General features: G+C 38.7%; 1 protein-coding gene across 2 annotated transcripts in view; it reads right to left on the bottom strand.

The window, feature by feature from the left end:
* nkd (naked cuticle) overlaps window positions 1-21514 on the bottom strand; it is a 42262-nt gene extending 20748 nt beyond the window's left edge. For both annotated transcript variants that reach the window (XM_017182174.3, XM_017182175.3), the window contains exon 1: window positions 20396-21514. In XM_017182174.3, the coding sequence (XP_017037663.1) occupies window positions 20396-20459 (64 nt within the window). In that variant the 5' untranslated portion in view covers window positions 20460-21514. The remainder of the gene's footprint in view (window positions 1-20395) is intronic.
* Between the last annotated feature and the right edge of the window lie 5795 nt (window positions 21515-27309).

Raw genomic sequence — 27309 nt, 5'->3', positions numbered from 1 at the left:
GGGAGTAAAACTTAGGAGTACACTGGGAGTAAATTGGGGAATATATAAAACTAAGAATTTAATATGAAATTGATTAATTATAACTGTAAAATAAAATAATAACTGTAAAATAAAATAAATAAAAATCCTTGGTTAATATTAAAATTGTGTATAAAAAATTATTATTTCAATCATTCAAACTTTCTACAAAAATTCTTATTAAATTTTTCCCTTTTTAATTTCTTTAACATAGTAATAATTATTTATAAAAAAATACAATTCATAATTAATATTTATTTATAAACATTATCATTCAAATCTTTTAAATTTTCAAGATTACTTCTAAGTTTAAAAACCCAACCTAGAGACCTATCTCCTTCACTCCCTCCTTTCATTAACAACTTTAAATTTTCTTTCCACCTCCAAATAGAGTTCTTGGGGTTGTATTCCATCCGCAGAATATTTCTCCAAGTGTTATACCATTTCCTGGATTTTTTTTTTGGGGGTGGCTTCCGTTGCAGCAAACGGCCGCCGCCTGCAATCCGGGCGATAGCAATCCCAATCCCTGGCTCTTGTCATATTTCCTGACGCTGACGCTGTGTGTCCTGGGCTGCTTTCGGGTTCTTTGGCTCTTCTAATTTGGGGGCGTTTAAGCCGGTTTTATTTCACTGAAGTTGGAGTGGCAAAATAGCAACTGGGGGAATGGGGCCTAAGGGTTGCTTTAAAGCAGCAAACGTGACTCTGGGTTTTGGGGTTTTTTTCGGGGGCTGTCAAAAGTCACCCTTGGTAAGGTTTTTTCGACTGAAACTAAATAGCCAAAACTGCTGACTGCCTATCGATTTTGGTCATTTATCGCTCTAATGCGATTATAATGCTTAAAATATTCTAGAGCCAAGTTCTTTCCAACTGAGATTCCGATTCCGGCAGCAGTTTGTCAAAGCGTGAAAAGTACAACACACCCCAAAAAAAGAAAATATTGGTAACTCACAACGCCTCTAAGGGTTGACTTCTTTTCGGTTTCGAAGTTGGTTTTGGTACACACCTGCAAGAAAAGAGAATAAGGGTTGCATTAGTCGAGGAAGTCATGTTGAAAAAATGTTTAGCAGGAGGCAGGATAAGAGTACCCGTTGAAGGCATCAATCAGGCATGCCATCAATCAGTTTATTTAATCAACTAGAACGTGAAGGAGTTGACATGTAAACACTGGGCTATGCCCCCAGGAGAGTTTGGGTCTAGATTATGTTTTTGCTTTTCTAGGGGGGGGGAGGGTTTCTGCTTAGTCTGATGGATATATTATGGTTCGGTGCATCCAACAGTTTCCTTTGTGAAATTGAACTAGCTGCGGAATTAGCTTTCTTTCATCTTATTTTCGGGTAGTTTTCTTGTTTTCCCAGTGTTTTTCTATTTTCTGTCATTTCTTTGTGTATTTCCGCTACGTGATTGAATTTTGTCGTATCTTGGTTTTTCTCTTCAACTGATTAAGGGGGAGGAAATTAGATGTTCTGAGGGGGAGTTTCTTTAGTTGTACAGCGAAATAAAGTTTAGAAAAATTCGAAAAAATAATAAATATTTTGAAGATCAAGAATATATTATTATTTCAAAAATAAACTGTATTTAAGACAAGGAAAATTTAAAAAAAAAATTGTATGGTAGAAAAAAATATATTTTTTAAATAACTTTCTTAGAAACTTTATCGAAAAACAGACCTATCCTTGATAATAAAATTTTTTAATATATATTTTCACTGGGTTTTTACATTTTTAAACCTAAATCGAATGTTCTTTATTTTTTCTTTATTATTTTTAAGCATTTTTCATCCTTCTCTGGTGCACTTCCCTCATATCCCTTGTATAACTCCCAATCATACTTGGTTTTCTCAAACATTTATAACCATTTCCAAGCCCCTATATGGCATACCCTCTCCCACTTCCCCTTATTCCCCTCCGACATCGTATGTTATGCCCATTAGGCCTAATATGCGTTAATGCTATAAATAAAGCCTCGTCGCCATACGATTATGGCATACTAACAAACTTCGTTTTGTTTTCATTCAGGATCCCTCTTTCTCCTCTTCTCTTGTTTTTTTTCTGCACATTGTAGGGCACATCGTGGGGGCTTTTCCAGCTCCGCTAATATGAAATGTAATTTACAGTTGCCACAGAGCAGAGACAACTCACGCCGCGGCGTTGACAACAGAGCAGAAGTCTTTAACGTCTTTAATCCAATTTCCCAGCGACATGAGAGACAGCAGAGCAGAGCACCGAGAATGAATACAAATGTGGCCCATGTATGTACGTGTTAAATTTTCCCAATTAAATGGGTTGACGGAGAGTTATTTTCCCCGTCATTTGCAGCTCCGTTTCCCCTAATCGATATTTATATTTTGTTTGGGCCATTGACTTAATTCCTTATTCTCTGCTTTCTGCACAGACACAAATTATGCAATTCAAATTAATGCTGCCATTATCGAAGAGAGGCCTTCCTTTCGCTTGTCTCTTTTGTATATATATATTTTCTTTTCTTCTCGTTTTTCCTTTTTTTTTTTTGGTTTGGTTTTTGGTAAAATGAAATTAATCCAGCTTGGCAAATGCCAGGCACGTATCAATGTGGATGTGGATGAGTCTCCATTTCTGCTGTGTTTGTCTTTTGTCTTTTGCGCCTCTTCTTCTACTCTTGGCTTTCCCCCTACATATATGATTTTTCAATAGCTTTTCCCGCTGGCCTAGAACCAATGCAAGAGGCATAGCATAGAACAAAAGGCCTGCGGAGTTGCCTTAATTCTGTGTGCTTTGAAATCGAATTAGGGTACTACACAGATACGTAGATTTGTTTGGAAGTGTGTACGTGTGAGATGACCCCTCTACACAGGGGGAAAATATAGGGTTAATTCTTTATTTAGTTATATATTTTTCAATATTTTAATTTAAAGATTTTATTTAGACTTTGCTACAGCTCAGATTTTATGCAAATTGAAATCACAAATGAAACTTTTTGGCTCTATTTTCCCTTTGTCGTTGGTTGTTGGTGTTTTTCTGTTTTTCGCAATTTTAGGTGAGGCTTTTGCTGTGGGGGGTAGAGGGGTTTGAGGCTGAATTTATGCCTACTCCTCCCCCTTTTGCTACTTTCACACACGTAACCTGGTTGACAGCTGTTGCCCAGAGCAAAATGCGAAGGGACAGAGAGACAGGAGAGTGGAGATGCTGCTGCTGCCATGGCACAGATAACAACAAAAAGGCGAAATAAGCAAAAATATACATAAGTATATATCGTACTACGGGACATTTATATATATATATATATTTAGGGGAGTGGCGCCATTTGTAGGCTTTGCATTGTTAGCAGTTGGCAGTTACCTTTCGGTTAAGTCGGTCCTGGTCGGTTCTGAGACATGGCATAATTGGGCTACATTGGCATTTCACTTTTGGCCCAACGGCTGTCACCAAGGAAGACAAGAGAAGACCAGGAGGAAGATGGGGGTCATAACAAGAATAAGTTGAGAGGGAATAACACAAATGTAAATGCCACACAAATGGCATTGAATTGACCCAGTTTCTTGGTTAGAAAAATAAACAGTAGAGGCGACAAAAGTTGAACGAATGGGTTTAAGGAAATATAAAGCTAAGGAAAATATTATAATATATATAATATAATATTTTGAGGTTGGTTATAATTAAAGTTAAAGATATTTAATTTCTTAATTAATGTTTTTAAATTCCTCAAATATCCTGATAGATTTTCTATCTCTATTATTTGTAGTTAGCTCTTAACTAGTATATAAAAAAAAATATAAAATTCTATATAATATATTCAAAAATTAAAGAAATAATATAGACATTTTTATTCCCTTTTACACACGTTTATATACATTATTATGTCTGAATATACCTTATCAATTTCCATTTAATTCCCTCGGTTATTGCCACGTCTAAACTGCTTATTGGCTCAGTAAATCTACATCAACTAGACATTTCCCCCATTCCCCATATTTTCCTAGCATTTATTTTTCCGCTCATGCCTTTTGTTTTTTCCCGACATCTTTGTCACCTGAACACATCCTTCCTTCCGCTTCCTCTCCGAGGTATCTGAGGTATCCTATTCCATTACAGATTACGCAGCGCAGCGCACACATACATACAACAAGGATCCTCCAAAGAGGGAAAAACCTATCTGCTGTTTGTTTGTTTTTGCTGGGAAATGGCCTTCCCCGCCCCTTAAATTGGTCATGATGTCTGCTGTCTTAACGGAAATCTTTGCCACCAAAAAAGAAAAAAGGAAAAACACTTCCTACTACTTTAGACAATCCCTTGAAATACCTTCATTATAGGGAGCCCAGGATTGGGAATTGGAATAGGAATAGGATTCGGAATCGGCCACGGAATCACAAAACGCCATCGGAACGTGGCATCAAAATGCCCTCCAGAGCATAAGCGTCTTTTATTTTATTGTTTTGTCAACGCTTAAAAGAAATGTTTTCCATTTAGTTGAACACTTATGAGTATTGTGCTCTCTCCCGGATACGGATACGTTTTTGGGATTTAAAAAGGGGGACGGGGGAGGGGCGTTAGGCGTTAGGTAGGGAAGGATGAAAATATGGAAGAGCTTATGTGCGACTGCGGCGGCTCACAAGTGTTTGTGTGCCATTGACGACTTTTCACACCACATCAAAAGGCGACGAGGCGAGTGCACTCAAGTGTATAAACAATGGCGTTAAGTGTTTAAGTGCACGGAAATATCAGAGCCATGGATTGGCCTCGAACTCGAACTCTCAAACAGCCTCCGCCCGTCCCTAGTTTTCAGCTTTAATTTCATTTTATGGCATTAGCAATTTAAGAAAAAAAGGAAAAGAAGGAAAACGCAGATAGAAGCAGACACAAAGTTTAATTGCTGGCAACAGCTTGGAAATAGTTACAGATAGAGCGGTAGCAGCATAAAAAACCGCACTGGGACTGGTCCTGGTTTTGCTACAAAAAAAGAGGAAAAAAACCAAGGACCAGCTATAACATATATATATAGGAGCAGGGCAGAAGATAGTCCAATAGAGACATTGGTGTATAATTTTATTGGCGCTCTGCGGATGCCAGATGGCGCCCCCTAAGGAAGCTCCATTCCATTTCTCCTTTTACAGGTGGAGATGGAGGGTACTGGCAAGGCCAGTTGGCTTAATTCAATGAAGCGGCTTAAGGCCAACATCAGCTGTGGCCAGCTTAAGTTAACAGTTTAAGCCGAAGCGTAAGTAACTAGAGCTGGTCTTTGCCCCGATTAGCTTAATTAAGAGAACGTGTGCAAATAGGTGTGTGTGTGTGAGTGTGAGACGAGTGTATGTGTTGGCCAAACAAAATCCCCCTGGGAAGCCAGTTGGTAATTAATAACCCAGGGCAGGGGTGGAGGAGATACATATAAAAAAAAAACTTGTTGATGGATTGACCAGTTGATCGATGAACTTGGTGTACTTTTTAATTCAAATTTTTAGACATTTAATAGAAGTAAAAATGATAAATTACTTGGAGAACAGAAAAGTTGATGAAGTCTTACTATAGTTAAGAGATATAATTGGAATTTAGAATACCTTAAATCAAGTCTCTTCCAGGACTTTACCTTCTAATCGCTTCATAAAAATAAAGGCAACTAATGGCCAACTGAAAAAGCATTAGCTTTAATGGTTTTCCCTTGGTCTGCTAACTTTGCGCGGTTTTAATTGGTTGGAAAATGCCAACGTAAGTAACAGTTAATTGCCTTAAAGCAGCCATACCAGAGCATGTGTACCCAACTGATCCCAGCCCAGCCCAAGCTATCCCCTCTTTCCTCTCTTCTCTACCCATTGCAGTAAATAGTTTCGACGGTTTATTCCACTTGGCCTTTTTTGCTGCTCATAATTAGATGCATGACTTGGCAGGGTCTTTTTATGTGCGGTTCGCTAGCCATTCCCTCTATCCGGACGGAGTTTGTTCGAGCCGGTGTCGGTGTTCCTGGTGCCTGATGCCGGCTACTCAATTAGCCAGAAAAGACATTAAACTTTCGCCCTGGGGCAGCTGCAGAAGTTCAAGACTCCCAGACTGACGTCTCTCCATGCCTAATGAAGTTAGTGCTGCACCAAAGGGACTTTAAAAACTCAATGCAAAAAAAAAAGTAAAATAAAAAAAACAGCACAAACATTTTGGAGCGCCACTGAAATTGAAAATCAACTTGAATTCCCTTCGCCACCTTTTGGCGCTGCTAAACGTCAGCCATAAATAAAATGCAAAATTCTTCTTATACATTTCCCCAAAAAAATATATAAAAAAAACCAAAACAAAATTGCTTTTGGGGGCGTGACTGCATCTACTTGTGGGTGTGAAGATTACCCCCACTGCACTTGCCCGTGGCTTTTCCACACTACGTGACTGGTTATCCCAAATAGCACAGCCTTCATTCCTGCTCCCTGCTCCTTTCGGAAAACCCTTCCTGTTGCTGCAACATATTTTGCGTATCAAATTTTGTGCAAAATACTCGCAGCTCGATGAAATTCTATTGGGAAATATTTTTCAGCACAGGAAAAAAGGGTATGGCAAAAGCAGGCCAGGAATGTTGGCTATGCGATGGTGTCTGGTATGCAAGAGGAATTTGTAAAACAAGGAAGTCAAAGGGTTTTGTTAATAAAGAATGAAACAAGCATTAATTTATACTTTAAAGATAGAATATATTAATTTAAAAATATTATTTACATTCATGGAATCATTACAAGAAAACACATTAGAGGTATATAAATAAGAAATCTTTTTGCTGAATATTTTATTAATTATATCTTTCATTAAATCATTTCATATTTAATTTCCCATCAAAACCAATTACTTGTTCATTTTCCCAACGATTCTCCAGGCTTTAAAGCTTAAGTAAATCCCCTTAATTTTCAATTAAACCTTTCTAAGCCAGCTTAATAAATTCCTTAACTCAAAACCCACTTTAACAAAATAAATCTCCATCATTAAAAAGAGTATCCCCAGGGTTACCTTAACACCCCGGCCACATTTCCGCATCAATTTTTCAGCAGCTCTCGCCCTAAATCTCCCCCACTTGGTGGGGATTTTGGTAGTGGATCTATGTAGGTGGTTAAGTTCTCACTGCTAAACTGCATGGCCAACCATTAAAAATGAATTGGCCGGGCCGGGTAGGGCAGGGCATATTTTATAAAACGTATATAATTTTCAGCAGAATCTGCTGTTGAAATAACAACCAGAGGCGGCGGCAAACTATTAATAACAAAGTGTGGAGAAGCGGAGGAACCCGCGCCATACTCCCCTAATACAATCATATAAATTACACTGCCAGAGCAATCAATCAATGTCAAAGTCAGACTGAGTTGCGCTTATAGGCCCAGGGTCGTCAAAAAGAAAAAATAAAATAAAACAAAAAAACCCCGGAGATGGGGTTCGGGGTTCGAGGTAGATTTAAGCTAAGCTGCCACGTACTTGCCCGCTCATCAATTTCAATAAGCCAGAGCAGCGGCCTCGGGTGCAAAGAGTCTAGTATTCCGGACATCAAGCGGACCACCAGCGGACGAACCATTAGCACCTAGGCCAACTGGCAGCGGCATTTGTCAAAGTGCCATGGGAAAGGCCATCCATACAGCAGAAGATACCCCAGACATTGTCTGTGTTTTGCATTTTAAATTGTGGCACAAATGAAATTGAAAATGGCTGCTAAATATGTGCAACTATGCGGCAACATTGCTCAATTGCCAGCTCCTTTGTCTTGGCTGCTATTCCTATCCCTATTTGTATCTGTATCTGTAACTGCGTGTGTGGTGTCAACAATGGCAGAACACTTTGGGTGGCATTTCATTGACAGCAAGTCATAAATTTTACAAATGACAGCCGGCAAGTGGTGACTGACAGTGGAGACAAAGGCAGAGAGAGAGAGCGAAAGATCCCTGAGATACATAGTTTTTTGCCATATGCAAATTAGAATGCAGCTTGGCAGGGGTTAGAGGTTAAAGACAAAGGATAACTAAGCCAAATTATATTAAAGGAAGTAGAGTAAGCCCTTCCTGAGGCAAAGTTTCTACTTCAATTTTAATTATAGTAAATAAAAGTGTAAGATATTCCTCTCTTGACTTTCATTTCCGTAATTATACCCCTTCCTTACCACTTTCAAGTACAACTCTCATTTGAACCCACTCAATCTTGTCTTTTATTCTTTACCCAACCAACCACATGGCACCTACATGAATTCTTTTATCCACAGACAGTAGTTATAGACTCTCTCTCTCTCCATAGACATTCAGCTTTTGTCTTCCCTCAATGATTTCTTTCTTAATCACTCTCAAACTCCAGTTCCAGTTACCGAGTCACCATCAATCAATCAATCACACAATGAGCTCTGCTGAAGGAGAAAGAGAACCTTTCTCTAATGACAGGCGGGGCACTCATGGCGGCATCTGTGGCATCTGAAATCGGCTTAATCGGGCCCTTACACTTTGAATTGAAATGTATGTAGTTCGTTTTTATCGAAAAGACCGCACTCGGAGACCACAAAACTGCTGGCATAACGGCAACACCTGCCTGGACCGGAAGTGCATAGAAGCAGAGCTAATGGCAGAGGCTGAGAGACAGGATCTCCAACCAAGAGAAGGAGAGGAGGGGAGGCCCGGCAACAAAATCGTCGGCGCCGCATTTTGGGGCAGCTGTGGATGCGGTTTATTCTCCGGCTGAGGCTGCAGCGGAAGTTTTAACAACCAAAAACACACACATGCTCAGCGATACTGAGAAAAATTGTATAGTAAATTAAATTAAAAAAAAAAAAAAGAATTTTAGAAAATAAACTAAGCAGAGAAAGGAGTTTAAACAGCTTAATCTTTTCTTATTTAAATTTTAAATAAATTAATGTTAATCTTTAAAATGTAAATGTATTTTCTCTCACTTTATCTGCTGTGCGGCGACACACATGGAAATTAAAATCAATTGCCAGTGGAGTGGGTTTCCCAGAAGAGGATTCTTCTCCCGAAAGACACACACGACGCTCCGCTCCCATCATTAGCTGCAATCTCAAATCGTAGCCCTGTGTTCTCCCTGTGTGTGCATGTGTGTCATGCTGTTCTGTTTTGCGATGAAAATCCCTTAAAAAGACTCTTTCTCTCTCTCTCTGTGTGTGTGCCCGCCATGTGTCCTGTCCCGGGCCTATCCGACCATGGTGATCTCCTTGACGTTTTTATAGCTGCTAACAATGTGTCAGGTTTTCCAGGAACTCAGTTTCTGGGTTTAGCTTATCCCTCGGTTTTGGGGTCTCTAGAGTCTAGACTCCTGAAGCGAATAATTAGGCAAATGTCTTTCTGCCTGGAAGTTTGAATGAAATACTCCGGACTGAGTGGATGAGTAAGCGTTGAAATATTTGTGGCAAAAATACGCTAGATCTGCGATATAGAAAGGTTCAAGTCCAGCTCTTGATGTATGGACATTATCTCAGGTATTTCAACAAGATCTTTAGAGGAAGTTGTAGGTAAGTTTAAAAGGAATGCAAATGGTGGCAACTCGAGACACAAGAATGTTGTACCTTTGAGATACATTTGTGAAGATACAAAGAGGTTACAAATGGGTGTGGGAGATGATGACTCTATAAGAAAGGTATTTCGGGAATTTTAAAGAAAGTAAGTAGGTTGCAAAGTATTTAATTTTATTTTAAAGAAGTGAGATAAGAAAGCAGAACTATCTATAGGATATATTTTTCCTCTTAAATTCCCTCTATATTTTTTTTAGAAACCCCCCATCACCTCAGAGTTTAGTTTAAGCCTCTTCAGCTGTTTTCATTCATTATAAACTTGAGACGTTTTGCCCCATCTTCTTCATCTTTTTATAGCACCTCAAGGAGCACCCCGAGCACTAAGCATTGCATTTCCTCAAAGCCAATCCCCTTGACACTTCATCTCTCTCTCTATCTAGCTTCCCCGATTTTATGCATATTTTTGGCATCCTCGGGTACCCTATTTTTATTATCGGAATGGGGGCCACACAAATTATGCGTAAATATGCGTACCCCCATCTCCCTTTATGCCGGCGTATTTCTTGTTTATCGCTTTGCGAAAAGTCAATTTTTATAACACACTGAACAGAGCAACCAACGATGGGGGCCAGATAAACCGATCCGTATATATATTATATATACAGACTATACAGACGTTGTATATAAGAGTCGGGCGGAAAAAAGCACAAAATGATTTGTGGCTGCCTGAAATTGGCGCAACATTGCCAGGCAGGCAGGCGGTGGGGAAGGTGAAAATATGTAACAAATTTGTAATTTGAACGCTACAAATCATAATTTTGCATAATGATCAATTCATAAACGTCAAAACCTTGCCTCGTGAGAAGTGAATTATGTTTTGTGGAAAAATTTGGACCCCATTTTGTAGGAAGAAACTGCTGCTATAGCAATTGCGTAGCGGAAATGTATACATATTATCCCAACAGACACATAATACTCTGACAGCCAACAAACAGGGAAACTTCCTACGAAAACTAATTAAATAAATTACATTAAATGTTCAGCGAGCAAAGCAAGTTGGTGTAGGACCAAAAGAGATATCGGATTGCGACCAAGAGGCATGGAAAGTTTTAATATAATAAGATTGGGTGAGGCTAGGTACCAGGGTATATAGATAATGGATTTAGTTTATTTTAAGTCTTGAAAATTATTTTAACAAATTCAAACTCTGTTTATCCTTGAAGTCAAACTACTAGGTAAACTTCCTTTAAGCTAAAACCTTCTTTACTAAACCCAAACTCATCCTTTAAAGTCGTAATTTTCTGGCTTAAATTATTCACCAGCGAAATTCATCAAACGACCCGAAAAAGTAATGCCATCTAGAGCAGCATTTGCCATAACTCCAACTGACAGATGGCTCCTTCTCGCCTCTCGCTTCCTGTTCCCCAAGTTGCTCCCTGTTTCCCCTCTAGACCCCTCCTCCAATGATACCTTCTTGGCCGGGCCTGCAGCATATCAAATTAACACAGACACGATGTTGAGGACCCGGGACTGTTTGCTGGCCATTAACTGTAGCACTTTTGGGGCACGACGGCACCCCCTTAGAGTTACTCCCCCCTAAAGCCTAGCAGCTTCAATTTGTTGGTCAGGTTTTTGTACAAACACAGAGAGAAAATAGGGTTATATATTTCAACTTAATATATAGAATAATAAATTACATTTTAAGTAAAGTAAAAATATATAAAAATATATATAAAAAACCCTATTTAGTGATCATAATTTTCCCTCAGTGTCTTTCCGTATATACGTGGCTTTTTAATGAGCATCGTGGTCGCATCGGGGGAGCTTTTGCGGCTGAATCCCCAACTGACTGGGTGACTTGAGCGATTCCGAGACCGAGAGTCGTCGTCCCGGCCCTAGCAAATTGCAGGTTCCCTTGGCCCTTCTCCTCCTTCGAGCCCTACCTCTCTCTCTTCTACCCATCCTGGCCACAAAGTGTTGCGTTGCACTCATATTTTGCCGTGTGCACCTTAATTATATGGCCGCCGACAGAAATTCAAGTGAAAAACGTTTCTCCGGTGATGAAAACGAAGCAGCAGCAAGCAGCAGCAGAAGCAGCTGAATCAGAGGTAGCACAGCAGCAATAGTGGCCGAAACCTAAGCCTATTTCGTGCCGCTGTTTAAGCCATGAAAATTTAATGCCAGCTTACAGCGAACGAACAATGCCCAAATGGAAAGAGAGGAGCAGGGAGATAGGGATTCGGAGAATTTTTAGGACCGCATTTCCGCCCGCACCAAGTATTAATTATGTACGCATAAAATATCTTTTGAGACCCTTTCAGTGTCTCTCAACCCTTGCACGTCTTTCGTCGGGTCCAGCCAACATCAATGGGATGCAAATTAACTGTACAAACATAAATAACACTTAAAATTTTCAGGAAAAAAGAGAATATATATACCTTTGGTATATATATATATATCAGACCTGCTCTGGGCATTTGTCAAAGCAATAAAAATTGTTGGGCTTCTGTTTGATAAGAGTTTTTTATCATCTTTGATGCTGCTACTACGGTCGTTGTCCCTTCATTAATTCACAGGCATGCCGGAGTCCCTTTTTTCGTATAGTTCCCTTACCCTTGCTCATTACCCTAGATACAGATACTAGCGCACTTTTCCGCATCTGTATCTTTTTTTGTACATCTATCTTGAAGCTCAACTTGTTGCTCTCGGGCGGCGGCTTTAATGAATTGGAATTGACAGTTTGTTGGCTTTTTATATGTACCAAAAAGTATGTATAGTATCTCATTTTTAATGTATCTGCAAGATGCATCATCAATTATTCAATAGACTGCACTGCAATGCAGCCAAACGAAAACTTTGCCCTGCCTGCCTGCCGCTGCTGGAAAAGTGATTAATTGGCGCTACAAATTTATGACGTTGTTCGTTCGGCCCGATAGCGAGGTTGAATGTATGATAAAGCCAGGAAAATGTATAGAGAGCAGTTTGTGGCTGCCCCTCCTACCCCGCAGCGATTAAAACTTTTCGTCAGTCGGGCTTACATCAACTTTGGTAAATACTCTGCCGCACATTAAAGTATCCGCATGTGTACGTGATCGTGTTGTTTGTTGATTTGTTTGTTTGTTTGTTTGCTTATTGTTCTTGTTGGTGTTCCTGGTCCCATCATTATGTTTATTGTTATGGTTTTTCTTTCCAATAAATATAATATAAATCATAAAAATAAAAGCCATATTGACTGAGAGAAACGAAGCGAACTTTTAACGAGGTTTTCAAAGATGTCTGTTTGGGTTATTTGCGGTTAAGTTTGATATATGATCTCAAGTATTTTTTGTAACTAATTTGTTATGGTATAAGGTATAAGGGTAGTTTTTTCTTAGATATTAAAGCTAATTATTAAGGCCATACTTTCTCTTCTCTCCTTTTTGCTTTCATTTTTATAGAGACTTTAAGTACTTGCTTTTGGGCATTTTCAGGCCATAATTTAACGCTTTTTTTATGCCACTCTGACCACACCCACAACGGCAATAATAACAACAAAACACAACGAAACCCTCTTCATTTTCCCCCCAACATTTTCTCAGTTGGTCAGCAGTACCAAAAATCTTTCCAGGGCAATGAGGGTCCATTGTTATTATGATTATTTGTAATGTATGTATGTGAGAGAGGCGAGAACATGGGAAAGTGGGGGGAAAACTCCCAGCCCAGTTCAATGCTTTTAGGCTTTCCCTACCTCCCTCTCTCTCCTCTTCTAGTTGGAGCTGATTGCTTCCCTTTGGGTGCCCAGTTGGGATTGTGTTAATCATGCTACATTGCAGCCGCCGCTCCACAATAATAATCATAATAATCGAGAGTGGAGAGTACAACAAACAACATCATTATTTTAGATATTTATGATATTTATGTAAGCCCCGGTAGATGGGGGAATACTATATATATATATAAATGATTGTTGTTGCCATGGCTCTTGATAAAAATTTAATGTAGCATGTTAACAAGCGACCCGTTATGATTACCCCATACAATACCAAAACCAATCCCGACAATAACCCCAAACTCAGAGGAGGAGAAAAAAATGAGAGAGAGAGAGAGGGGAAAGGGAATAAAAACTATTGTACAAAATACAACACAATCCCAGCAATTCCAATACGAAAATTCTGCAGTCCAATTTACCATTTCAGTGATGATGATCATCATCATCATCATCATCATCATCGTCAGCATGTCGGCTCCACAGACGACTCAACTTAACCCCTGGCAAATGGGGGGAGCCGAGTGGGTTAAGCAATCCCAATCCCAGTCCCAATTTCAAATCGAAATGTAGGTGCGCCCCCGAACCAAGCTCAAAATAAAGTTGAGAACCTGAAAGCTTGAGCCCAAAGCCGTCGGCCGTTGGCACAGGAAATGAATAATCAATAATCACAATTGGAAATTTTCTATAAATTGGCAAATGCCGGCAACATAACAGTTAAAATGGTTTTTTTTTTCTGGTCTGCAGACGATTTGAGGGGGAAAATGGTTTTATTTTCTTGTCACAAAATGTGGCGAGGGGAAATATAAATGTATGTGTGTGGGTTTTTTTGAAGTTAAAGGAATTATGTGTTTCCTTTGATAAGTTTCCTTTTGAAGCCGCCTTTTGAAGTCGCAAATTATATTAGTCTGGGTTTTTGTGTATAGCTTAAGAGGGATTTTTTGCAGGGGAGTAATTGAAATATGCTGTTAATAAGGAGTTTGGGTTTAAATGAACTTTTAATTTCACATTTTTAGCGAAGGATAAGTTTAAAGAAGTTGAATAGTAAATAAACTTGACCAATATAAAGCAGAAATATTAGTTAATTGAAGAAAAAAGGACTTTAAAAGGCCTTAAATAATTTTGTAGCTCAACAATTTGCTTTACAATTTTAAGTTTAAATTATTAATAAAGGAATTTATATATTTTCTTTAAAATATTGGTAATAAATCTTTACTTTTTCTAATATTTTAAAGAAAAACTAATAGTAAAACTTAAAATAAAGTTTATTTAACTTTAGAAAATGCCTTAAAATTAACTTTCCCTTTCCCTAAAATTTTCTAAAAATTATTTAGCCTTCTTCTGGACCACCTATTTACCCCTGACAAGCCTCAACAATTTTCATAGAATTTTCCGCACTCACTTTGTGCAAGCTGCAAGCCATCCATTATCTATATTCTCATTCCCAAAAGCACTTAGCTTCTGTTGTTGCCAAGCTTTGGCATTTTAAAGTATATATCCCCCACCCACAGTTTCAACTGCAACACGTTTTTATCATTTAACTAGGTGGAATGCAGGGGGGGGGAGAGGATCCGGGGATCAGATTCAGAGCCCGAAAATAAAACCCAGAGAAAGAGGAGGAGCAGCACAGCACTCTCGCATCAACAGCGTGGGAATTAATATCAATGTCGTTGGCGTTGGCGTGGCTGCTGCTTTTCCTGCTGCTATCAGCTCTCAATTTTCCGGCACAGCCACCATGGCGTATGTGTAATGCCCATTTTGTTGTCGTTGTTTGCCATGGTTTATTCTCTTCTTCCACTTTTTTGTTGTATTTTTGTTGCTTTTTTTTATCAATTAAAAGCCACTTCAAAAGCGGAAAGTGTCTGTGTGTGCCGTTGACACGCACATACAAAAAGCAGCACAGACACCCAAATACCCACACTCACACCGACACCCGCTTACAGCCAGATTTTATATGAATATATATATATATAGTATATATATTTGTGTGTGTTTACTGGTATTCATAGTTCGCTTTGTTGCCAGTTGGCTTGGTCTGCTGGTTTTCTGTTTGTTAGCCGCCTTTTGTTTTATCTACGCCTCTTGGCCTCCCTTCCCTCTGGCACTTTAGTTAAATACAAAAATGAAAAAGCATTAAATTCTGATCATAGAAATTGCTGACTAAGATGGGTAATTTGCATATTAATTCAGGCAAGTAATAATTGAAAGTAATATAATATTAGTTCATGGCTTAAATGTTTTTATTTGTATAAATTTTAAACTTAAATCAGTTTTTTCTAGAAATTTCTTAAATATATTTTAATATTTATCTATAAACTTTCTTTAAAAATGTATTTTTAATATAAAATTAATCAATTAAAGGTTCTCCCACTTGTATTATTATTTTTCCAACTACTCAATCTACTTTTTAATATTTTACGCTTGTCCCTTTTTGTCACCTAACCAGAAAATCCCCGTTTCCACTTCGTCGGGGTCTTCCCCCGAAAACTTTTCCCAGGCCGCTTTCCTTCAAAGCACCCATTGACACTCACCCAGACACTCAAATACTCACTAACAGACTCACATGCGGGCAGAGGCACACATGTTTGGCGGCTTTTTCGCTTTGACATAATCAAAACCAAACCGAACCGAGCCCCAAACCCAAACCGAACAAATGACGCGACGATCCCCGAAAAAAAAAACGAAATATAAATGAAATACTCGAAAGCGGCGGCGTCCACTCAAAGCTAATGACCGACAAAGCGTTTTGTATTATTTTCAATTTCATTTTCACTATACACAAACTACACACCACACCCCCTCTGGATCCCCCCTCCACTAAGCTTATTTCACCCTTTCCCCCTTGGTGACAACATACACATTATTATTATTATTTTTTTTTGTTTCGCCTCTGCGGCCTCGCCACGCTTCGCCTTGCCATGCATTAAATATTATTAAGATAAGGCGCGGGGGTTCGCTTATCAATCAGACGTCAGAGGTACCGACGGGCGAGTCTATGCTATATACTATATAGTAATTCGCAAAGAAGAAGAGCCCAACACGGTTTCTCCATCATGGTTATTGGAACAAACTTGGGGTTTTCTTATAAATATTTGTTTAAGTGAAAACAACAAAAGGTTTTCCTTTTTGAAGGTGTCAAGTGGGAAATGTAAGGAAGTTTGTGAGAAATATTATGTGTGTTTTGAAGAGAGAAGTTACTTAATTATTAAGAATATTAATTAACAGAAATTTATAGTTAAACAAGGTTAATAATAGGCAGTTACCCAAAGGTTTGTTTATTAGCAAAATATATTTAAGAACATTTTAATATTTAATTTCAACAATTGAGAATCAAAACCTTTGATATTTTAGCTTCTCTTTAATCAAATACCTTAATTATCAACCTCTTTTAAAATTTCATTATTTATTTAGTACCTTTTATAGACTTCCTCGCATAATTTGAAGCCTTTAAGCCTTTCCCCCTTTGAGAAATTCCACCAGCTTTTTGTCCCCCTTAACCAGATTCACTTGAATTTACGATGCCCCTTATTTAAGCTTACAATTTACATATGGGCTAGAAGTTATGGCCAGGTGGGTGAAAGGAAACAACAACAACAACAACAAGGCAAAGGCAGGTATTTGCCCATTCAGCTTGGTGCGGCATAATTCCAAGAAGCCGCCTTGGTCGAAAGAGCCAATTGCTAAATCAACACACATACACACACGCAAACCGATGACCAAAACAAAACCTCAAAAGTCATTACATATATCTTTTGAGTAGCCCCAACCCCCGGGGAGGCCAGCAGAAATGCAGAAGCTACGAGCTAACAGCTTTTTATCTTTTGGCACAAGGCGGCGGCACACAGCATTGTTTTGGTTAGCCAGAGGAGAGCAGAGCTCTGCCGAAAAACCAGTTCATCGGGATGGACCAAAAAGCCGAAAACCCATCCAAACCGATCCGATCCGATCCGCCAGCAAAGACCATATATAGGGTCGGTCGCGCTGGCATGTCGAAAGGCGCGCTGCTGAGCGCGGAAACTTCCTGGCTAATATTACGAAAATTGCTTATACCAGGCTATTGCTCCCTCAGCTCCGTCTTGGATCAGCCGAAAAGTGCCAAGTCAAAGTTGGTAGTTGCACAGGCAGACCAAGCCACAGCCAAGTCTCTCTTTCTTTGCAATGCCTTGGCGATACGCCTGTTGCCTTCTACCGTAATTCACAACAACAAGAGTCCACACACCGGCCATAATAATAACAGCAACTACGGCACGGCATCGAGGAAAAGCCAAGGCAAAACTTGTGAAACCCGCAAAAGGGTACAGTGGCTGGAAAAATATTTAAAAGGGTGAACTTTTTATAAAGAAAAACTATCAAGAAAAGTAGAAAATAGTTTGGGATTTTTTAATTGATTTTTCTGCCTGTAATCAATATTTTTAAATATTTTCCTGCTCATTTTATAAAGGTCTAAAGCTTCACATGGTTAATATGATATTATAATTAAAATTTTAGATATATTATATATTTTATTTCTATATTTTTGGCTATGTTAGCTTCCTAAATAAATTAAAATAAAAATTTCTAATGAAATAAGTACCCATAAACTTCGCAAATTAAAAGTAAACCCAATCATAAATAGTTCCAACTTATGCTAAACTAATTCTTAAAAACTTCCTCAACCTTATGCCCTACCTTACCTTAAATACAGCTCAGAGAAAAACCCATCTTTACAGCTTGCCTAGTGAACCGTCCCTCTGTAATCCCCTTAAAATCCAACCGAACCTCAATGACCTCTCCTCAGTTTCAAAAAACTGAGGAGTACCTTTCGATAATCCCCATTCAAACAGGCATCTTTGAACCACTGTGAGCGACGGCCTCTGGTGCCGCGCCTCAAAGCGAAAAGCGCATCTTTTGAAGCGCAGCTTGCCAGCAGTCGCAGTCGCAGCATCAGTTCGGCGCGGTGTGTATCTCAAAGATACAAACAACGTACGCTCACTGGCTGGCTCGCTGGCTGGCTGGCTGGCTGTCTTGATCGCCGTCCGTCTGTCGATCGTCGTTCGGTCTCTAAAACCGCTTTTGTGTAGCCGCTGCCGAGATGTTTGGCATAGTTGGCCTGGCCGCGGAACTGGTTGGATGTGGATGGAGGATGGAGAATGGAGATGGAGCTGGGGATGGGGTTGGGGATGTATCTGCGAGATGGAGTTGGGGAGCCTTGCAACGACTCTGCCGCCTGCCGCTCAGTTATTATTATTTTTGCTTGCGGCGGCGGCTCGACGACTTGCTGCCCGTTGTTATTGTTGTTGTTTTATCAACGTGAGGGTTTTAAAAGGTTTTTGTGTATGAGTCGGTTGTCGGTATCGGTCTTGGCCTCGTAGCAGCTGCTGCTATACACAGAGAAAATAATTTTAAGATAAAGGAAAACCTAAACAAATCGAAGCTAAAATATGTAATTTCAAAGAAAATTCCTTTATTTAAAATTGATTAAAATGTATCTATGATATTTTTAATATTTCTTTATTTACTTGTTATTATTTTATTAATATATAAACCCATTTTTCTGTGTGTACTGGGCCAACTCCACCTTCAATGCGGCATCGACTTGGCTTTGGTTTTACCTGCAACAGGTAAGAAATGTTCGTACGTTGTTTTTCAACGGCGTCGGCATTTCAATTCGCTTTATTTTCCTCTTTTTTTTTTTTCTCTCTTTTATTTTTTTCTTGTGTTTGTGGCCCTCGGTCTCTTCCCGTTTGTTGTTGTGTAGTATTTCTCTGCTGGCTGCTTTCTTTGAAGTTGCATACTTCGGTGTGCCTTTGGAGGTTTCCTTTGAATTCCCCCCCTGCATCTGCCAGCAATTAGTGTACGGGGCTTGTTGTCCTGCAAAAGGGTTCAAAGTGTTGGCCTGGCATTTAATTGGCGCAGACCAATTGCCAGCCCAAGATGATAAGGAAGAACAAGAGGAAATCTCTCTCTCCCCCAGAATATTTCCAATGAATTTGTGGACAGAAGGGCAGTAAAAAAAAATGGAAAAGAAGAAACGGAGAACATTGATTGATTGATGTTCCTTCAGCGATTCGGACATCAACGTCGCTCGTTTGGCAGAAAGGTCGTCCGATATTCCATTTCCAAGTCCAATTCCGATGGCAATCCCACTTCGAAAACGGAATCAGGGGGGGGAGAGTAGAGTCCAGGAGTCGGGTTCTTGTTTATTTACGTTTATGATATGGCTATGCCGTTACTAAGGAGGCGATCTTAGGGGCAGCAGCAGCAGCGGCATCAGGAGCCTCAGCGAGACGTTCTATTGATCACGATCCGACGATCCCTTTCCGACTCGATCGATTTCCCAAAAAAAAAAAATTCTATTTATTTTCCATGCGTCGTTTTCTTTTGATGTTCCACTGCCTGTGTTTTTCTCCGTTCTCTCTCTCGATTTTCGTTCTATTTTTGTGTGTCGTTTTCCTACCACTTCCATTTTCCCCATTCCAAAGACCACAAGCGAACGGCTGTGTATCTTCGAGATAAAAATGCAGCCGGACTGGGACTGAGACTGGGATTGCCTACATTTTATTTTCAACCTATTGTTGTTTGGCGTAATTATTGGAAAAGGATGTGGGAGAAGCCCTTGACTCAATGAATTCTGAATAGCAGATGGACCCTGGAGTGTGTGTGTGTGTATGTTGTGAGCAATTGCTTTTTGGGGGAAGAAAGACGATAATATTTTAGATCTTCGGTCTAGATATGTACAGACTTAGTTGCAGGTTAATGGGAAATAATTATTTCGATTTTTTTTAGATTATTTTATGTTTAGTTTTTAGGACAATAATAACAATTATTTGGAGGATAAAAAGGAATTATTATCTGGGAATTATTCTACAAACATTTTAGGAAGAATTTTAAACATTTTCAAGTACACAGTTCCTTATTAAGAAATCCCCTTAACCTCCCTAATGACCCATATCTCTTCATCGCTCTGTAATTAATACCCCATCTTTAAGAGATATCTTTTGCTCGACTTCAAGGGAATTCCTTCACCTCACTTATTTGGTCTTTCAATTTAATTTACTTAAACTCCACAGGGGAATGGCTAAAACAAATTGCTTCCTTGAAATGCTATCGCCTGGCCAGTCCAATGGCCAAAACTTTTGGCACTCCCCAAGAGCATTTAACATCCATCTCCACCGTATCTGTTGGCAACTATCTGGAAATTCACTAAACAAGTTCGCTTACCTGAGAATTGTTTGTAGCCGCCGAGAATTTTATGCTTCCACCATTTGACAATGTTGCCCGCCATCTCTGCGCGAATATATATACCCTATATATATATAAATATATATATATATATATATAGATGTATGTATGGCTTGTTGGCTGGTTAGCTGGATGCAGTTACTTGACGGTGAGTGTCTTGAATTTTTCGGCTGCTTCCTTGTTTTTATTTATTTCTGGAGGTGGCGGCTTGGTTGGGCCGTGAATTTACGAGTCCTGCGAGAAGGAGGAGACCTGCTGCAGCAGCCCAAAATGTTTTACGGCCTTTGTGTGTGTGTGTGTCGCTCCCTTGGCGGTGAATATATATCCTTTTGTGTAAGGATCTAAGGACTGAGACTAATATACTCGCAGGCTGGCAGGTAGGGAACGAAACTCCTGGGCGACCTTAATTTGTATCTGGTATTATTTTCGACTGTGCGGGTGGCAGTCAGTCGTAAAAGTTTTTACAGCTCCGCCGGTGTGCTGCATTTTAGTTTAATTTGCGCATATTGAGCGCTAGGGTAGGGTATAGTATGTGTGTTTGTTGGTTTGTGTATCTTGCGGATACTACTCTCCTCTGCCCGCTGCGCGCGTAATTTTAATTGTAAAACATTTTCGCCGACTGCCGGGACTCGATTTGTTTTGTTGTCTTCGCTATTATTTTTCTTTTATTGTTGCGACGTAAATAACTTGGCGTATATAAACAACAACAAAATTCAACCAACGAACTGCAAAAAGGCAAAACACGATTTATTTCCAAAACGATTTGCGCGACGACGACGTCAGTTTTTCGGGGGGAGGTTGGCGGCGGCGACGGCGACAGCGACGGCGGCGTACCGGTTGTTTTTGTTATTGTTGTGCGGCGGGGGCGGTTTTTCGTTTTTGGTTTTTACTTTTAACACTTGATTCTTCTCTCACATTCGTATCTCACGGATACATTTTCCACTAGCATTTTCAAATATAAATTTTCCCATTTATTTTAAGGGTTAAACTTCACTTTAGTCAGCGGTCAGTAGTTGTTGTTTTGCTGGTACCAAAACTACGCGTATCTTTTAGATACTTCTCGATGTATCTCGGCGCTGTATCTGCACGTCTGTTCGAAATGACGGACGAAAACAATCTGAATCTGAAAACTCGTCGACTTCGTAAGTGGTTGAAACTTCGAAACATTCGAACGAGGCTCTCTGTAGGGCTCTCTTTTGCACACGTTTCTCTCTCGTTTCACGCTCTTAGTTCGAATTTCGAACACGTTGTGGCAGTGTTTATATGAAATTTAGTGGTTCAGTTAGTTTTCTCTCAGTGTTGACCTATGTTTTTCGGAAGAGACAGCTGTAAGCATACAACAGTTGCGGTTTTGTTTACTTAAGAGCATTTTCGAAGAGCGATTGATGCTCTTTGGGGCTGTGGCAGTGGTTTTTATAGTATTAATCGCGGGTATGATGGAATTAGCAGGCGTTTTGCCAAGGACTTTACAAAGATATTTCAAAAAAAAACTAAGGTAGATGTTAGATTTTAAGTAAGAGATTAATTTTTTGGTGGGAAAAAGAAAGCTTAAGTACTATAAGATATTGTATCTTATTTTGAAATTCAACGAGAATTATATTATATAAAAATGGATAATAATAATATACATTTTAAAAAGTACGGTATTATTTTATATAATGCAAATCCTTTGCAAAAATAACAATTAAAATTCTAACATTGTTGTAGTAATTTAAATTACAATTAAAATTGTAACATTGTTGTGATAAATTAAACCTTTTCAATCATGCTCTCAATGTTCTTGAAATTGCTTACAAAAACCCATTAAACGAGCAACATTTCTCCAATTGCGGCTATTGCCACGCCTCGAAAAGGCAAAAGCTTTCTTTTTATGTTTTATTTTGCCTTTGCACCTTACCTGTCTCTGTCCTTACCTGTCCGATTTCGATCCGCTGCCCCCCTTTTCGACAATTTTTGATTATACACATGTATGGATAATACCCGGTTTTAATTTGGCTCTATGCATAGCGGCAGCACAAAAAAATTTTGATTGTTTTTAAATTTGAGCTGCCGCTGCCCCCATTCCACCCTTTCGGTTCGCAGAAGAAGAAGCCGCCTGCTGAGCTCGAACATCGGGGCAATTACCTCCACCAGCCAGCAACCAAAAGTAAAAAAAAAAAAAACGAGTAACCCCAAACCCAAACTCAAAACCCGCCGATAATAACAGAGCAAGGAGAATCCTGAATTACGCTGCAGAGACCAGACCAGAGCCAGGCAAGATCGGGGCACAAAAAAAAAAAAAAAAAAAATACAAACGAGAAACAAAAAAAATGCAAAGCTCTTTTCATTCTCCGGCGATCAAAAGCAAGTGGAAGGAACCCGCGGAGTGAGATCGTTTCGGTTTTAACCCTTTATGGAAGAAGAGGTTCTTTGGAAAAAAAATGAATAAAAAATAGGATAATTACTAATTATTCTAAATATAATATCCACAAGCTCAGGTAGACTTAAAACTTATTTTATAAAGTTAACGAAAATGGATTTAATTATTGAATTAAGGAGAGTTTAAAATAGTACTTCATATAAAACCTAAAAAAAAAATAGATTACAAAATGTTATATCTAAAAAAAAGAATAAATATACACTGAACTAGGTACCTCAACAATTGCATTGCATACTTTTAGACGTCCTTTTAAATGTTTTATAAACCTTAGTAATTTCATGAGCTAAAATAATTATATTTTTTATATTGAAAGTTTAGATTTATTAATAATATTCTTATTCAACTTATAGCTTATAGCTAGCCACTATTAATAATATTTCTCAAAATCCCGTATTAAATATGAGGTATCCCCATTCACACCCAAGAATTAAAATTAAAGCTAATGCAATGTTAATGGGTTAACCCCTGAAGCCCTCGGGGGTCTACAGGCTTTCGCACCGTAAAACGTTTTCGGCTTTTCGGTATAATGGCGCTGTAATTGAAGAAGAACACGCGATCGAAGCGTAGAAGCTATAGACGGTGTAGGGGGGCAGGGAAGCTACAAAGGCGGCTAAGGGAACCTCCTTCTTCTAACAGAAGGGTTTCAGGGCTCACCGTCTTCCCTGTTCTTCATCTTCATCTTCTCCTTGGGTCTTGTGCATTTCGGAACCCTCTTTTGTTTGGGCCTTCGTCATCATCCATTGATCCATCGTCTTAATTTCACGGGGCCCGTTGTCTTCCTTTCTCCCCTTGCATATCGGATGCGGGCCCCTGATTGATGTCGGGATCTGTCCGCCCTTCTCCCCTCCCGATATTGATTTATGTTTTCTCCGGTTTCGCAGGACAACCCCTGCTCCTGGTCCTGCTTCTGCTGCTCCTGCACTTTGTTCAGCTGAAATTCGCACAACATTTTGCAGCTTTTCCGTTTGACAAAAGTCGTTTGCCGATGTACGCAGGGGCTGACTGCAAATGTAATTACCCAAAATCGAGTGGAACATGTCGGGCCTCCCTGGACCCTGACGGTGGGCGTCGATGGTCAGAGTCGCCGCCTGTGTCCATCCGGCTTTATATAGGGTTTTTGACATTTGCCCCGACCAACTGACGGACCGACGACTGACAGCCATGGCAACTGTCGGCTGTAATTGACAAGGAAGCCGTTGCTGGATTCGCTCCGTGTCATTTTGTCCCTATCTTCACACATATTGGCAATGCTGATGAGTTTTTGAAGGGTTAGATGAGTTTAATCGAGCTCCACGGATGTGTGTGACAGAGTGTGTGTGTGTGTGCTGTGCTTGTTTACATTAGAAGTTGATTAGGTTAGAGGGGGTCATTTTAGCTACAGGAGATAAACATAATTGCCTTGTCTCGAGCGCCTATAAATGGGAGAATTTTGTATATTTTCCCAGCAAGCATACTAATCGGAAAACTAATAGCATTAGTTGGGTTTTTTAAGTGTTTATAAAATTATATTGAATAAAATGGTAATGCAAAAATTTTTATAGAAAGTAAAAACAATGAAAATTGTTAAAAGCCATATATAAATATGTAAAATATATGTATAAAAATACCTATTCATAAATCCAACATAATATCTCAAAAATAAACAGCCTTTACTTAATTATTTACCTTTAAAGCATAGTAATTTCTCTTCCCTCATCCATTTTCCACTATAAATTCTATAGGTTCCCAGAACTAACCAAAGAAAATCTCAATTTAATTCAGGAATAATACAAACCAATTGATTATTTTTCTTGCCCAAATACCATTAAAAGTTCAACAACAACAGCAGGGCGATGAGTTGCTTCCATTTTCCTCCAAAATATTTGTACTAAATTATGGGGCTAACATAAATTAAGCACCCAGATACATTTCCAACTTGCGTCACACGGAAAACAGATCGTTGGATCGCTGGTAGGACTCATTAAAACATAAATTTTTCGATGATCAGAGCTCCACTCAAAGTTTCAAAATTATTTTTTTGGAAGTCATAAACACACATACGAAAATCACATAAAAATAAAAATGATATGTATGTATATGGGAGGGGGTCATGTACATGGTGAATCTATTAAATAAATTAACTTTGTTGTAAGTGCTGGCCATAAATATTTATATTTTATACGTTTGTCGTAAAATTCAAATGAAGTTGTCCCTTGATGATGATGGTCGCTCGCTGGCTCGATGTGTGGGTTGATGGCTTTGGACGCGTTTATAAACAAATTTCCAAAGCAATTATGAATTGTAGTTTTTGGCATTCATCGTAGCCGTCGTCTGACTGACAGGAAATTATATTGTAAGGCCATAAAGCTGACAGGTCCGGAGAACCAAATGAGCCCCCGAAGAGATCTTCAGACCGTCCCTTCGTAACATGTGCAACATGCCGTTTGAAGTCCCCACCTCGCTGCTCGAATGACTTTTACCCAGAAGTCGTTAAAAAAAAAAAACTGAAGGAAAAACGACGAAAATTTCCAATTAATTTTGATAAACGCGGGCCCACAACGAACTACGAAGAGATGCATATATTGGAAAATTCGTTTGCCGGAAATTGTAACTGTTTATTGATTGGGAAAGCAAGAGGAAAAGGGGGAAAGCAACCAATTGTTGCTTATTAGGCCGAAATCATTAAAAATCTATCCAAGCAGCCACAATATTTTCTTTTTTTTTTTTTGTCTTCACAATGAAGCCATTTCAATTTCAATCAGCCGTTTTTATGACCGCTTTTAGGCGCTTTTTTGCCTGGACTTTTACGATTTTACATTTACAAGACTCCAGGCCAGACCCAGCCATCGATATGTCCATCAAACGATTAGGCCCGGCATGTTTCTATAGAAGGAGTGTGTCTGTGGGGCTTAATGACCAGATTAATGATGCCAAAAACATGATGGGAAGCGATAGATTAAATGCCAGCTATAAAAACGAATTAAGTGTGGGCTGCCAGTGGGTGGAAAGAGGTGATTTTTGGGAATTATAGTACTAAAGTTGATCAAAGAACACGTCTTTGCAGCTTCAGGTATAGAAATATCTTAAATATCTGGAGTTAATATCTATCTAAAATGTCATTTCTGAGAAGTGAACAGGAGGAATGTTTAAAGGAATATATTTAGAACAATTTTATTGTTACCTGGGGATGATGACCAAGAATGCTGCTTCTCTTTGGCAATAAGATGTTTCTGTTACCAAAAATATTTGATTTTTAATGATTATCTAATAAAATTGCTGATTTATAAAATATAAAAATGTTATATTTATATATTCTAAAAATATAATAAATGCTATCCATCGTTGTTTGAAATTTATGGTCCCCAAAAACTATGGAAATATGCCAAAATAAATAAGATCACATATGTAAATATATAAAAAATAATCTATAAAGACTTTATAATAAATCATGTCTTATTTTTAATTGATTTTTAAAATTTTTCAATGAGATTCCTACAAATAAAAATATTTGAAATACCAATAAAAATGTTTTTAAATTTATAAATAAACTATTTTATTAAGAAAACACTTTTAAATTAACCGAAATCAACAAAAAGGAACTTATTTCTTTCTTAACATTAATTTATATATTTTTATTTAATTACTATATTAATTTTAATATTTATATTTAATTACTATAATTCATTAAAAAATATTTTTTTTTAGAAATTAATTATAATAATTCACTTAACAAATATTTCTCTATGCAATCTCATGCGATTAGCTCACGCCTCTCGGAATCTTAATTGAAAAATTTACTTGTGGAAATATTGAACAAAATAAATAACAAAATGATCAAATCTTGCAACACACAGAATGCCTTGAAGTGGAAAATATCTTGGTGGCAGCAAAAGAAATAATAATTTATGCGTTTTCATTTATTTTTCCACACAAACACACATCTACAGTTTTTGTCCAAAATAAAGTTTTCCATTTATTCCGCGCTCCACTCGTAAATTACAGACAGCTGCCAGAGGGGTGGTTAGGGGGCAGTGTGAGGTTCCATTCGTTTTGGGGCCAAGCGAAAAATAAATATAATTTTTTTAAGTGCCGCCCAGCAGAAAAAAAAACAGCATCTATGTATGTAGTATTTCCCCCCAGCTCGTATCTTGCATTATCTACGCTGCCGTAACTGATAATGATCAACTGCCGGCCGACTCGACGCCTCAGTTGCCGCCTTTTTTCTTTTAATATGTATATATATATATATATATATATATATGTATTTTTTGTTCCTTACTTCGAGTTGGTGTGTTTTTTTTTTTCCTCTGTCTTTTGTTGCCTTTTAATTAAACGTTCAAGCCGCAAGCGGAGCTCAAGTCGCTGGCGCGGAGTCGTGCATCGGCTGTGGCGGCTGGCTCTTTGAGCGGAGAACCCTCACCGAATCCCCATAGAGGTTGCCGCCTCATTCAGTCATTCATGCCGTCATTGCTTCATTATCCATGCGCACATCACT

This window comes from Drosophila kikkawai, chromosome 3L, assembly GCF_030179895.1.
Source record: "Drosophila kikkawai strain 14028-0561.14 chromosome 3L, DkikHiC1v2, whole genome shotgun sequence".
NCBI classification, from domain to species: domain Eukaryota; kingdom Metazoa; phylum Arthropoda; class Insecta; order Diptera; family Drosophilidae; genus Drosophila; species Drosophila kikkawai.
The sequence above is the reverse complement of the archived record's forward strand: the minus strand, read 5'-3'. Positions and strand labels throughout refer to the sequence as shown.